General features: G+C 35.5%; 1 protein-coding gene across 3 annotated transcripts in view; it reads left to right on the top strand.

Annotated features, from left to right (window-relative positions):
* LOC135203129 (PMS1 protein homolog 1-like) overlaps window positions 1-15,668 on the top strand; it is a 119,162-nt gene that overhangs the window by 39,715 nt on the left and 63,779 nt on the right. For all 3 annotated transcript variants that reach the window (XM_064232775.1, XM_064232773.1, XM_064232774.1), the window contains exons 3-8: window positions 2,044-2,164; window positions 2,946-3,110; window positions 3,469-3,631; window positions 5,465-5,573; window positions 7,145-7,270; window positions 8,517-8,657. In XM_064232775.1, coding sequence (XP_064088845.1) covers window positions 2,044-2,164; window positions 2,946-3,110; window positions 3,469-3,631; window positions 5,465-5,573; window positions 7,145-7,270; window positions 8,517-8,657 — 825 coding nt within the window. The remainder of the gene's footprint in view (window positions 1-2,043; window positions 2,165-2,945; window positions 3,111-3,468; window positions 3,632-5,464; window positions 5,574-7,144; window positions 7,271-8,516; window positions 8,658-15,668) is intronic.

Here is a 15,668-nt window from a genome sequence, read left to right as displayed (position 1 = left end):
GGTAAGGGAAGAAAGGAAGTGAATCCTTCCTAATAATTTTTAACTTGATCTTTGGTGTTGTTTTTAAGGGTGTCTGAGGGTACGGAAGTGTACTAGTGGTACCCTACAGTCCATTTAGGTAAAGGGTCAAAATATTTAGGTGAAGGTGATTCCCATGTTGTTGTTGTCCTTATTGTTTATTGTGTACGGCTCCATGAGCAGACGTATAATTATCGCATGTCAGTCCACGGTTAGTCCTAGACTACATGTAAGTGTCTATAGCTTGGCGCTCGGATCCATATATCACGCCAACGCTGGTACACTTCTTTAGCTTGGTGCGCGGCTCTATATACCCCGCCAATGCTGGTACGTATATATAGCTTGGCGCACGGTTCCATATACCTCGCCAATGCTGGGTACGTGTCTGTAGCTTGACGCAAGGCTCCATGTACTTCGTCAAGGCTTTCAAGATCAGCAGACTTAAGAGGCAGTAACCTTCAAGTCAGCTATCTTAAAAGGTAAGGACTAAAAGAGAACTACTAAATTCCAATAGAAATTCCTCATTAAATATGGTTAGCTGCCATGGTCCCACCTCCAAAATGTGCCAATCAGCTATATGTAACTACCAGGTAAGTTGCATACGTAAAAATTATATTTTTATGATAAAATAATGTTTTACGTATACTTACCTGGTAGTTACATACGTATAGCTGTAGTCTCCGACGTCACGGCAGAATTTCGAATTTCGCGGCAGCGCTAATTGACTGGTTAGGTGATTCCCGTACCCCCTCCCTCTACCGGGGAATGTAGAACTACCACAACTAAACCTCAGAATTTTGATGCCTACCTGTCCATGTGAGGGGAGGTGGGTGGGCTCTAATGATGTAACTACCAGGTAAGTATACGTAAAACATTATTTTATCATAAAAATATCATGTTTGTTCCGCATATGAATGAATGATAAATTTTTAATCAATTTGTATTTTTTTATAGCTAACAAACCTGAGATCTTAACGTTAATTGCCCACCTCTAGCCGCCCCTCTCATATCCTGCGTTGGAAGAAAGACTGATGCATCACTAGGTTCCAAGCCGGGTCAGTGACCAGCTTTCACCTTATATACACATGAGTTGCCAGATGCCACATATTCCTTGCTTTACAATGTTTGATTGTCATTTAACCAGTTTCCAGCTGGCGCTAGAAGATTATCTTATTGTTAAGACCTTAGGTTTGTTAGCTATGAAAAATACAAATTGCTTAAAAATTTGTCATTTTGTCTGGGTTGTTTGCACTTCATATTTATTTTCACATAATTTAATTTGACCAGATTTAAAGATATTTCTGATGATGAAATATTTGTTTTGGTTGGCTTTTCCCTAGAGAATGTGTGTGCATTATAGTACAGAGGATGTTGTATGTACTAAGGATTTTTAGTGACCGATTCCATGAATATACAGCTTTTATAATTTTATGTCATTACAGTCTTGACAGTTTGGAAGTGGGTGACAATTTTACATCATCGAATTCCTGAGAAAATTTTAATGTACTCATTTGCAATGTAAATGTATTCATGTTAGAAGAAAAATTACATTGTGCAACATGAAATTACAATAAAAGTAAAATTTTGCTGATTGCTAGGACATGCATACTTTGTATATATGTTAGAATACTCTTACCAAAAAGGAACGAGAAATAAGATGATGAGACTTGTTCATATTCATTTCACAGTGCCACAAGTTTCTTCAGTTCACTTTTGTAAACAGTTTCCTCAAATTTTCTGATGTATTTTATCTTTTGGGGTTACCAAACATTGTTAGGAACAAGTAAGGATTTTAGTTCTTTATCAAATAGAAAACTTATCTTGCTTATTGTTGTGGTCAGTCCCAATATGTAAATAGTATTATTTGTGTGGAAAAGCCATGAAGTTTAAACTTCTTTTATATTAATTAGTTTCTTTGCTGTTGACTCTTGCTTAGGCATTATAAATTGAAGAATAAATACTTTTCTGTCTTGGAAGAGAGAGTATGCAGCAACTTAGTGTTTTAATATTGTTCATAATTTCCAGGAAAAGTTTGGTTTTATCCGATTGGAAGTCAGGGACAATGGAAGTGGCATAAATGAAAATGATGTTGAATGCCTGGCTAAACCGCATTATACATCAAAGATTTCTTCATTTGCTGACCTTTGTAAGTTTTGGTGTTGGTATGTAATCCATTAATTGTTATGACATTAAGATACCAATTATTATGAGTGGTAACTGTTCAAACTGAGACCCAAAACCAACAAATTTACCCAAAATTTGTAATTCACATTAGTGTCTGACAGTTCAAAAAGTTAAGTAGGTGTAAAAGTAGTTTTTACATCTCGTATTGCAAAAAATACTTAGTATTTTACCACTTGCTGCTATATAAATATCAACAGGTTTGGGATGTTTTGTCTTCAGTACCGCAAATAATTTAACTAGTAGATCACTAAATCAAATTGGCATATAAGAAGCTTGTCTTAAAGATTTGCTCTTAAATAAATAAGCAGAAATTACTGACAGGAAGATTTCAAAGTGGTATCTCAGCACCCAGATGGGAAAGAAGCACAGGAAACTAATAGAAAGGCTGAAAGACGAAGTGTGAGACTGAAATGGTACTGCAGAGAGTATGTATATGAATCTAGATTATCATTTTCTCATATATGATGACAAGCAAAGAATGAGACTGGGTATCTAGGCAGACCCTGTCTATGATTAAAGCAAAGTTACCATTGTCAAAGAGTTAGCACTCATATAGGTATGGGTAACCACTCAGTGGCATCACAAAGGATAGTTTCCTCCCTCCATCACTGTCAGTTGAGTCGGGAAGCAGCAGCCATTAAAAATTAAAGTGTTTTTAAACATCTAGGAATCACTTACTTTTAAAGAGAAGCTCATGAAACTATTTCTTTATATTTCAAATACTTTTCTGTTTTATATTATAGCTTCTTTGAGTTCCTATGGATTTCGTGGAGAAGCTTTGTCATCCCTGTGTGCAGTTGCAGACGTTACCGTGACCACAAAGAGGAAGGAGGATGGAGTAGGTCATTCATACACCTTCAACCACAGGGGTGAAGTGACCTCTAAAAGACCAGCGCCTACTCCAAATGGCAAGTACTATACAGTGTTTTTTTTTTTGTCAAGAATTACAGTCATAACCTTTGGCAAATTTATGTATACCACAGGCTTCATATATCCTGATTAATCTAATTCCTTTTCCTCCAAAAATGTTAGGTTATAAAACATGTAAATTGACATTGATTTTATTTGTAGCATCAATTTTATTTTTTACATCTCAACTTGGCAAACTTTTGTACTTATCATCTACCATGTTTTGATTAGGGGCTATGTGTAATTGCTGTTATATCTAGAAAACATTCAAGCGCAATCTATAATATAGGGTTTTTGTTACTTAATGGACTTTGTTACTTGTTGCAGCTGATTTTAGTTTCGGTTGTTTTTCCACAGGAACTACTGTAGTAGTTACAAACCTGTTCAAGAATGTTCCCGTCCGATATCAGTACTACACCAATACCAAACATTGTAAAGATGAGCTAAAAAAAGTGGAAAATACTTTACTTGGCTTAGCAGTAGCTTCTCCAAGTTTACATGTTTCTCTTTCTCATGACAGGTAAGGCAAGTTGAATTATCTTCGTAGAATAGGCAGCGTCCATTTGTCCCCTAGCTGCAACTCCTTTCTTTCCTTTTACTGTACCTCTTTTCATTCTTTCTTTCATTTTACTTTCCACCCTCTGATAACAATTGTTCATAGTGCAACTGTGATTTTTTTCCTCCTGGTACAACTTTTAAGACCTTTTTACTCATTTTCCCTTTCAGTGCTGAATGACCTCAGTGGTTCCAGCATTTGGCCTTCACCTAAATTTTTTATTCCATCCCTTCATAGAATAGAATTATATAGGTTAGTAAAGGGTGTTGCTCTCAGTTGCTTAGCGTTCTAGAACTTGCATTCAGTTTTGATCACCTGGTTTTCGAAAACTTTTTTTGATTGCATGATCTGATCATGATTTACTGAAAGTGGTCCAGTCTAGTAGCTGGCTTGAGCTTGTATAACCTGTTACTGTTTGATGTTCATAAAAGGAACGTCTCTTCATCATTTTATTATCTGCAATAATTATGCAATGATTTGGCAGCAGAGCTTTGATTTTTATGATGGGTTGATGTTTGTTGACCAAATGGAATTATGTATCAACAGCTGACTGGTAGATTAACTTACCAGAATCACTGATTGCCATTGCAGTCCATGTGTTGTGGGTTGAGAAAGTTATTGCTTTGATACCCCATATCTTCCCTAATTCTGCATTATTAGTCAGACATGGACATGTTCAGATTTGGTTGTCCAAAAATTAAGTAATGATATAAACATTTCTTGGATGGTGCCCTTTTATTCAGTAGCAGAATTTTAACAGTAGTGTTGAAGAATACCATAACTTGTTTAAAAGCACTGTCTTACTTTGGGGATGCCACATATATTTATGGAGAGAGCTGAATAGGTTTTATTGTGGTATGAATGGTAGTGTAGCAGTTTTTTTTATTGTTATTTACTTCATATACAATACATCACTTCCTTAGGACTATCATACAACTCATCCTGTCTCCCTATTGGTTGATATTAGCTTTCTACCTAATATTTTAACATTTATGATTTCTAGACTTCCATTTTTCCTGGTATACCTACACACTTCCCACATTTGGGTCTAAACTAATCATAACATAAGGGGAAGAAAAAATTTACAAATTAGTTACTGTGTTATTATTTGTTCTGGGATAGGCTGCATACTCAATTCTGTTGCTGTTCTTTCCCTTAGTGACCTCTGTAAAGTCACATGGCTCTTACCTCCTTAATTGTCTTCCCACCTTTGTAGAAATTCTGATGATTTGAAAGGCAATAGTAGTACGTATGTATATTTTACCATGTGTTCAGAATTTTCAAAGATTTTCCTTTTATAACAAACCCTTGCTATTCTGAGTTATCTCCCTTCACTCTGATTGGTGTTCATACAAGAGTGATGGCTGTAAGTATGCAGCTGATGGGTAGTCTACTTTTCTAAAGATCATAAACATGTGTGTTATTAGTAAATTCTAAATGGTCTGTCCATTCAGTTAAGTAATAAGGCTAAGAAGCAAAAGGTTATATCCACAAATCAAGAAATGTTTTTAAACACTTCTATTTTGATATTTCAATTTTATTATATGAATTTTCTGGTGTTTATTTTTTATTTTTTCCTTGACGTATTCTTCATGGATTTTGTCAGCATACTGTAATATGAATGTTGTCGGTCATGATTACAAATATTTTATTTTATTTTTATTTGCCATTTTAAGCTTTGTTATGTAATGTTTGAATCTCTTAATTATTAGAGAAGATGTACCAAGATGTAGCATTTCCAACAACTGTACAATATAGTTTGTTTGGTTGATACTTCAATGATTCTCTTTTGAGCAGAGCCACCATATTCCAGAAGAATAGTGCAGCCAATATTCAAGGTGTCGTCTTGAATCTTTTCCCTGAAATATACAAGGGGTTTTCATCAAAACAAAAGGTTAATGGAGATGTAAGTAAAGTACAATAATACCTCATTGTTTGTAATTGTAAGATGGTCAGTACAGTTGATATGGTTTTCATGCAAAGATATGTTTCAGAAAGGTGGGCGGTGTATAAAAATTGTGTAACTTAAAATACATTTCAGAAATATCTGTTTATTACAAAATTGTGTCATTCAGAGTTACGTAATTTTTCCATAAGAAACAATGAGAATAGTAGTGGGGAAACGTTTATGTGACTGAATTTTATTGATTTAAAACAATTTAAATTATAAAAAGTATAATGAACATAATGCAAATGAAGAAATTCAGTAACACAAAGTGCATCTATCTTGGAATTTTGGCAGAGAGAATCAGTACTGCAAGAGTTGAAGTTTATACAAAAAGTCATTACTGGAAGAGTTGAATGTTTATCCAAAATGTTAGTTTTTATACAAAAACACCAAAAAACAGTAGACTACTGGTAAGTAAAAATGTCCAGTTATTAGAGAAACATTTTTAGCAAAGCCAGATGTGCGATAAGTACTTGTGGCCTCTACTATTCTGTGCAGTAGAGATGGTCTCTCATAAGGGAAATGGTGGAGATTTCGAAATGAGGAATTGGAGGAGTGATATGATATCAAGAAGTTGGAAAAAAAGACAGATCTCAATGATTGAGATGGTTTGGAAATGTGATGAGAAGGGATGAGGAACAGTTGGTCAGGAAAGCAGACGTGGAAGTAGTAATAGGACAGAGACTTGTCGGAAGGCCTAGGAAATCTTGAGCGCAATAGATGAAGACATAAATCTGATGGGGTTCAGTCATAAAAAGCACCGGACAGAGAAGAATGAAGAGAATTTATTTCACATCTAACCTCCAGGGGGAAAAGCCGAGGTTGAAATGTTGATGATGATAATTGATGAAATTTCTTGGGACATTTGTCACACAATGTGGGCACCACATAATTAATGGGTATAGTTGGAAAATTAGTTTTATAGAGGCCATGTGAGATACTTGTCTTGTAGAACATCAGCATCCAACTTCTGTTTAATGTGCCATGAAAGTGCTTTACCCAGTACAAGATGTCTGTTAATCCCTTTATGTTAAAACTTGTTATGAGATGAATGACAGTTGTCTGTTTCTTATATTTTTTCATTTTTTTATTTTCATATTTTTTCTTTTCACCTATGCTGTTATGGACTATGAAGCAGTTATTGAAAGGGGAGTAAGAAAAAAAAAATAGTTACAGCATGGAGGAAATAGAAAGGATAGTTTAGATATCTGGTAAATGAAAATATCCTATTATCAAAGAAAGCAAAGACTTGTGATGAAGACATAAAGCATGTGCTACTCTGTAAAGTGGGAACATAGACACTTACAAAGTGAAGGATATTTTGAAAAAGTGTGACTCTAGAATGCCAAGATTCATAAACAAAATGTGTAGAGCACAAGTTTGTATCTATGTAACTAAACATTTCCCTAGAAGTCACAGGTTTCAGGTTCTAATTGTATCTTTATTGCTTTATATTCCTTTTGAAACTGAAACCTTTAATAACCAAAATTCTCCATGCCTTGTTGATTTACATTTTTTTTTTATTTCAGGTGATCCTTGATGTTTTTTTGCCTCAGAAAAAATTCTGTGGCATCGGTGACTATGGTCGTTCATCAGCTGATCGATTATTCACTTTGGTGAATAAGCGACCAGTGACCCACAAGTCTATTGAAAAGGTATGATATGATATTTTATCTTAAAGTTTCCAGTGTAGCCTAGGGATGCCAAAGATATGAAACTTTATTGTCCTTCCAAATTTATAATTTTCTTGATATTGTACCATATTCACTCACCAATTCTATTGTGCCATTTGCACCTCACATTTAGCACTTGCTAAGTCATAATTTATTAGTAATTATTATTCTATGTTCTTCTCTTGATCAGAACTTTCCAGACAAGCTGCAAAATCTGTCATTAATTTTTCAGATTTTCTGTGTATAACAATTTTATATGGTAATTTGTATAATTGAGAATTTGATTTTCAAATTTTAATCTGAAATGGTTCCTGTAGCTAATTTTTATTTTATTTTATGTAAAGGTTTATGGGACAGGTACTGTAATCCAGCCCATACCTGAAGAGAAAGGGACAAAAAGACTCAGGAAATAGACCCCCTAATTTATTATTATAAGGAACATTATATAAACAGTTAGCTCATATTCAGATTTTTTATATGTAGTAGTTATTTTGCAGACGTTTAGCTTGTTATATTGGTAAGAATGTAAAGTTCTTCAAAGAAGCCAGGTGAGTATTTAAAGGAAGCACAACCTCCTCAGACAGACAGTTCTGGAAGGGATAATGCAAGAGGGGCAAATGCATAATATTCACAATTAATTTACAACTTTAAATGTTGAGAGACTGTGCATAAAGAAAATAGTTTATTAATACTTCATATAGTGTGCTGAGTACATTATTGGGTAATGTCTACTGTGTACCCATTTTGATGAGAATAACATAAAGCTTAGAGAGCAGTGTAGAAAATCAAATCCTTTAGTAGTATACTGTTAACAGTACTGAAGGATCCATGCAGTGTCTTTCGGCCTTAGCAGCAGTGTTCTGCTTGTTACTTCATCTGCTTTTCCTTAGGTGTCTTCCCACCTCCCTATCCAGTACTTTCATTTTACCTTGCTCCAATATTCGCTGACTAATTTAAGAATCAATACTTTGTTTTAACCCGTTGAATATGTAGAAGTAAGATGCAATAACTTGCTAATCTGTTATTGTCATTATTGACATTAAAAATAATGATGTGCATGGAAGTCTACTTTGGGATAATTTCATATGTATATGAAGGTTGTTAATAATGTTCAAAATGCCTTTTTACTCATATATTTCTGTTATCTAAACTATTTGTACAATAAAAGCTTGCTTAAGACTTTTACAACACTACATACATACTTTTTTTTCTTATAAATTGCTCACAGATAATTAAAGCTTACTTCAACTTGGGATATGAAACATGTCATGGCCGTTACCCCGTTGGTTTCGTATCTCTCACCATGCCTGCTGAATCCATTGATGTCAATTTAGAACCTAATAAGACTAAAGTTCTTCTGAAAGATGAGGTGAGCTTGAAGTGAATATACTGTATATTTCTTGAAGAGCACTTAAGCATTTTTTATTTATATGTTTGAATCTACATAATCTGCTGACAGAACATGACTGTATATTGGTAGATTATTCTCATCCATTTCTGTATGTCAGTTTTTTTAGATTTTAATATTTCCGGTATAAAGTGATAACAGTTGACTACATATGTTTGCTGCCTTGAAGTTTGAGTTGAAATTTCTTGAAGTACTAGAGTCATTATGGTCTTACAGGTATCATTAACCTGTTGGATAATTTTGAGTAACTTAGTAGTGTTGGAAAAACCAAAATATACTCATACTTTCCTCTTAACAAAATTTTCATCTTTATTCAGTTATATAATACAGTCTAGCTAAAATGAATAGTGTAAGTGTAAAAGTTTACATAAGCCCTCCATGAAAATTCATAATTGATTTAATATATACTAGGCCAGGCTAACTATAATAAATTTAGTCAAATTGACATCTTATTTATTGTTTCCCTTTATAAGAAGGGAAACAATATGTGGAATAACTCACAAACAGTATATTTTACCATAAAACAATCACAATTCTTAAAACAGAATTTAAGATAAAAGATATTGAACACGTCATCAACTTATATAATTTCTCATTGGATTTCCAATTGGTAAATTTGTATCTAAATTTGAAATGGCTTAGCCATCAGTGTGAAAAATGGAAATTTTTTTACGACATTGTATACCAATATTTTTCATGTCAACCCAATAATCATAAAAGTTATGCAGTGTTGACTAATCCCAGTCAACACTGCTCAACTTTTATGATTATTGGGTTGACATGAAAAATATTGGTTTACAATGTTGTAAAAAAAATTCCATTTTTCACACTGATTGCTAAGCCATTTCAAATTTAGATACATATTCAACAATTGGAAATCCAATGAGAAATGATAAGTTGATGACGTGTAAAATATCTTTTATCTTAAATTCTGCTTTAAGAATTGCAATTGTTTTATGGCAAAATATATGGTTTGTGAGTTATTCCACATATTGTTTCCCTTCTTATAAAGGGAAACAATAAATAAGATGTCAATTTGACTAAATTTATTATAGCTAGCCTGGCCTAGTATATATTAAAGTGGGTGCCAAAAGTCTTTGCACCCCTAGAGGGTGCGCAAAGACTTTCAGTATTTTAAGGAATCCTCCATATCAGTCACAGAAAATGCCCGAGACAAAAAATGACTAATTGGCATCTTTCGTTGTTTCCATTGCGTCCTTGATTAAGGAAACTATAACTGATCAGTAGCCCATTAGCCGTGGTGTAAGTCAGTTTGTGTTGCTGGCACTCCTGTCAGGACTTGATTGTCTCGCGGTGTTGCCCTTATTATTATTATTATTATTATTATTATTATTATTATTATTATTATTATTATTATTATTATTATTATTATTATTATTATGATATTATTATTATTATTATTATTATTATTATTTTTATTTTTTGATTTTATTGATTTTTATTTTTCTTTTTTTTATCATAGTCCTCTAATTCGACTGGGTGGTATTTATAGTGTGGGGTTCTGGGTTGCATCCTGCCTCCTTAGGAGTCCATCACTTTTCTTACTATTTGCGCCGTTTCTAGGATCACACTCTTCTGCATGAGTCCTGGAGCTACTTCAGCCTCTAGTTTTTCCAGATTCCTTTTCAGGGATCTTGGGATCGTGCCTAGTGTTCCTATGATTATGGGCACAATTTCCACTGGCATATCCCATATCCTTCTTATTTCTATTTTTAGGTCTTGATACTTATCCATTTTTTCCCTTTCTTTCTCTTCAGCTCTGGTGTCCCATGGTATTGCGACATCATTGAGTGATACTTTCTTCTTGATTTTGTCAATCAACGTCACATCTGGTCTATTTGCACGTATCACCCTATCTGTTCTGATACCATAGTCCCAGAGGATCTTTGCTTGATCGCTTTCTATCACTCCTTCAGGTTGGTGCTCGTACCACTTATTACTGCAAGGTAGCTGGTGTTTCTTGCACAGGCTCCAGTGGAGGGCTTTTACTACTGAATCATGCCTCTTTTTGTACTGGTTCTGTGCAAGTGCCAGACATTCGCTTGTTATGTGGTTTATGGTTTCATTTTTCGTATTGCACTTCCTACATATGGGAGAGATGTTATTTCCATCAATCGTTCTTTGGACATATCTGGTTCTTAGGGCCTGATCTTGTGCCGCTGTTATCATTCCTTCAGTTTCCTTCTTGAGCTCTCCCCTCAGTAGCCATTGCCACGTGTCATCGCTGGCTAGTTCTTTAGTCTGTCTCATGTATTGTCCGTTTATTGGTTTGTTATGCCATTCCTCTGTTCTGCTTGTCTCTCTCCTGTCTCTGTATATTTCTGGGTCTTCGTCTACTTTTATCAGTCCTTCCCATGCACTCTTGAGCCACTCGTCTTCACTGGTCTTCATATATTGCCCCAGTGCTCTGTTCTCGATGTTGACGCAGTCCTCTATGCTTAGTAGTCCCCTCCCTCCTTCCTTTCGTGTTATGTATAGTCTGTCCGTGTTTGCTCTTGGGTGTAGTGCTTTGTGTATTGTCATATGTTTCCTCGTTTTCTGGTCTATGCTGCGAAGTTCAGCCTTCGTCCATTCCACTATTCCTGTGCTGTATCTGATCACTGGCACTGCCCATGTGTTTATGGCTTTTATCATATTTCCAGCGTTGAGTTTTGACTTGAGTATCGCTTTGAGTCTCTGCATATATTCTTTCCTGATCGTGTCCTTCATCTCTTGATGTTTTATATCCCCTCCTTCCATTATTCCCAGGTATTTGTATCCCGACTCATCTATGTGTTTGATGTTGTTCCCATCTGGTAGCTTTATCCCTTCAGACCTTGTTACTTTGCCCTCTTGTATGTTGACTATGGCACATTTTTCTATTCCAAACTCCATCCTCATGTCCCCAGATACAATCCTTACAGTCTGGATTAGGGTATCTATTTCCTTGATGCTCTTACCATACAGCTTGATGTCGTCCATGAACATCATATGGTTAATTCTGTTGCCTCTTTTTCTTGAGTTGGTACCCAGCATCCATCTTCTGCAGTACTTTTGTCATGGGAATCATGGTTACTACGAAGAGTAGTGGGGACAGTGAGTCGCCCTGGAACATCCCTCTCCTGATATTAACCTCTGCTAGTCTTATTCCAGAGCTTGTAAGTATTGTATTCCAGTTGCGCATTGTATTTTTGAGGAAGCTGATGGTGTTTTCCTCTGCCCCATATATTTTCAGGCATTCTATTAGCCATGTATGTGGTACCATGTCGAAGGCTTTCTTATAGTCTATCCATGCCATGCTTAGGTTGGTTTTTCTTCTCTTACTGTTCTTCATTACTATTTTGTCTATCAGGAGCTGGTCTTTTGTGCCCCTACACTTCCTTCTGCAGCCTTTCTGTTGGTGGGGGATGGTGTTTGTATCCTCTAGGTAGTTTTATAGCCTTTCATTGATGATACCTGTTAGTAACTTCCACGTTGTTGGTAGGCAGGTGATAGGCCTGTAGTTACTGGCTATATTTCCCTTACTCTTGTCTTTCTGGACAAAGGATGTTCTTCCTGTGGTCATCCATTTGGGCGCATGGTGATTTGTGATACAATGCTGGAGTTGTTCTGCTATTCTTGGGTGTAGGGCCTTGAAGTTTTTGAGCCAGCATCCATGGACTTCATCGGGACCTGGGGCTTTCCAGTTGGGCATTTTCTTTAGTTGGTGTCTGACTGTGTCTGTTGTGATGTCAGTGAATCTTTGTTTTATTCTCCCTGTTTCTTCAGCCTTGACTTCCTGGAGCCATGTTGCATGTTTGTTGTGTGATACCGGATTGCTCCAGATGTTTTCTCAGAGTCTCTTACTTGGTTCAGCTTCAGGAATTTCTTGGTGGTGGTCTTCCCCTCTTAGTTGGCTGTATAGTCTTTTCTGGTTGGTTCTGAATAGTTTGTTCTGTTGGTATCCCTTATTCCTGTTCATGTACCGTTGGATCTTATGTGCTTTGGCCTTAAGCCTCTGTTTTACATCTTCTATTGGGTTGTTTAGTCCCCTCTCCTGTACTTTGTATTTCTCGTTCAGTTCCTCCCTTGTTTTCTTGCTTCTTAGCCTTTTTTCTGCCATCTCTTTCGGTTTACTCAAGTCCGATCTTATCACCATGATTTGCTTTTCCAGGCGCCTTTTCCAAGGCGGTTGCTGTTTTGGTTTCTGTTGGGTTGGTTGTGCTGGTGGTGTTGGTGTTCGTATCCCCATCAGTTCTGCTACTAATCTTGGTCCTGCGTATGTCAAGTTATTTGTTTCTGTGATATTGGTGGTGTGTATTAGTCTCATTATTTCATTGACTTCACTTGTTTTCTCCCTTAATTTCTTGGTGTTGTAGGCTTTCATGGAGGGGATCTTGTTCTCTCTGTATCTGGCTTCATCCATTGTCTGATCTTTTCTACCCATTCCGTCCTGTCTGTTACTTCGACGGTGTTTCTTTGTCTGTCATTGTTTGATACCTCATCATCCCTGTCGTCTTCTGTAGCATCAGTTCGTCTTCTTGTAATTCATTGCCGTGTGTCATTTCCCTTTCCAAAACCACCTGGACAATTTAAAAATCATTGTAGGGCGAACAATGTCCAATCTGGTAACCCGAGTGAGAAACAGCGGCAACTCGCTCATATAAAGCATCCTAAGGAGTGAAGCAAGAAGAAGATCTAAATTGTGGGAAAGATGGGAAAATGAGGCCTTTGTCCCCTAAAGGGCTTAATCTCTGTATTGGCAAGATGTCATCTGCAGATTTTGTCATTATTATATTTATTGCTGATATTTCATTTTTTCATTATTACTGTGATTACTATCAAGTTAAAGTTTTTTTTTTCTACATTCAATTTTCGTATTTAGCCCTATGGACCTGACTACCGTAACCACCTAAGGTCTCTAGTTGAAATTTAACTTGTATAATCTGTGCACTAACTGTTATAACTCTCAATGCATTTTTTTTCTCACCAATATTATTACTGTTATTATCAGTATTATGATTACTATCTTTTATGCTACCTCAGTTATTTTGTGGATAAGTGCCGATTACTCATTTTTCTTATCATGTTGTCTCATATATCTAGATTGTGTATGTTACTGTGTATTTTGTATATTCATTGTATATGGCCGTGAGCCGAAATAAACGATATTATTGTTATTATTATTATTATTATCTTACTTGGTCTGCCAGCCTCTGCTCTGTTTGGGGGGAGTTATTCCTCTCATTCCAGATGTTGACCAACCTTCTTCTATATCCTCTCTCCGTCGGGTTGCTTCTGATGTAGCATCTCCATATTTCCTTATTTTCTTCTCTTGTCCATTTCTTCCTCTGGTTTGCTTCTGTAGCTCCAGTCTCTGGTTGTTGTTTACTGTCGTTGTGGTGGTCAGTTGCTGGATGACGACCTCCAAGTACCTGACTGTCTTCCCCTTCAATTGGGCTGAATACCTGGCTGCCGGACGAAGCTCCTCTGTTGCCAGAGGTTCCATTTACGTCGTTGTCGTTTAATCCTTCATTTCTTTCCATCATTGCTGAGTTTTGCTATTTAACCCATAGCTGGACCCTACCCCATCAGGAATAGGTACTCATTTACAGCGCAGTAGACTGAGGAAATTATGGTAAAGATCCTTTCCCAAGGAATCAACGCCGAGGAGAGCAGTCACCCATCCAACGACTGACCAGCCCCAATGTTGCTTAACCAGTCAATTGACGGCTTAACCCACTCTGCCACGGCGCCACATTATTATTATTATTATTATTATTATTATTATTATTATTATTATTATTATATTCTGAAGATGAATCCTATTCATGTGGTAAAAGCGCACAGTAGCCATTGACTTTAAATTCAATCTTCCAAAGACTATAGTATTCATTTTAAAGAAGTAACAGAAGGTAAAGGGAAATAAAGAATGAGGATATCAGTTATTAGAAAAACAAACAAATTGACAAATAAGTAAATGAATAAATAAAAGTGTAAGTAAATTTTTGAAATTCATAAAGAATTGTATTAGGGTAGTAATGCATTGCATCTTTGCTTGAGCCTTTGAAAATAAAATACCTGACCCATCCAGCCAACTTCCTTCTGCTGCTGCCAACCGGAAATTGATTGAGTGTGGGGATGGGAGAAGGGCATTCACCCTTATAATTAATTTCTTCCCTTTCACATTCTTTTGCAAATATGTGTAAAACAATAAGCCTGTATATAATGATATGTTTTGCATAGATTTTTTATGAAAATTATTGGCACTTTGGAAGTTAATAGACTGAAATTTGACTCTGAGTCATATAAAAATAAGAAAAAAAAATGATTTCAATGGGTTTTTTTAATTGCAGTATTGTAAAGATACAATATTATTTTGCTTTCTTAAACATTATAAAGTTTAAGGAGAGGGAGATAGACATAAATTAGATCTTATGGTTGAAGTAACACTAAACTCACAGTACTAGAGGTATTTCTTATTTATGCAGAATGAAAAGTTAAAGAATGCCAGTTATGGCATTGTTATAGTCTACAACAGCCCTGGTTTTATGGATGATATTTCCATATTTGATGATTTTCCATATTTTTTGAAATAAAAACACAAAAGACTAGGGGTTATTTTATATTAATTAGGTTTGTATAAAAACATCATATTGCTTTGTTAATAATTAGTTGTTTGTAAAGTAGTTAAGAGTTTGAGTCAAGTGACAATACATATTGGGATGGAGTAGGTGACCAATATTGCAAGTTCTCCAATGTTAGACCAGCATTTTGCATATGTATGTGGATTATTGAACAATTTGCTTGTTCATTTGATATAAGAACTTATCTATTTTTTATATTGAACAGATAACTTGCGCTTGGAGATGTCAGAAATCTGTAATTACAGAATAAGATTGTATTTGGGTCATAAGCTTATTCATCAAATATGTGTTCAGATAAAATTTTCTTTTTCCTTGTAGACTTGTGCATCTTATATTTTGTCTAAAG

This window comes from Macrobrachium nipponense, chromosome 33 (assembly GCF_015104395.2).
Source record: "Macrobrachium nipponense isolate FS-2020 chromosome 33, ASM1510439v2, whole genome shotgun sequence".
Taxonomy (NCBI): Eukaryota; Metazoa; Arthropoda; class Malacostraca; order Decapoda; family Palaemonidae; genus Macrobrachium; species Macrobrachium nipponense.
This window is presented reverse-complemented; position numbering and strand designations above follow the sequence as displayed.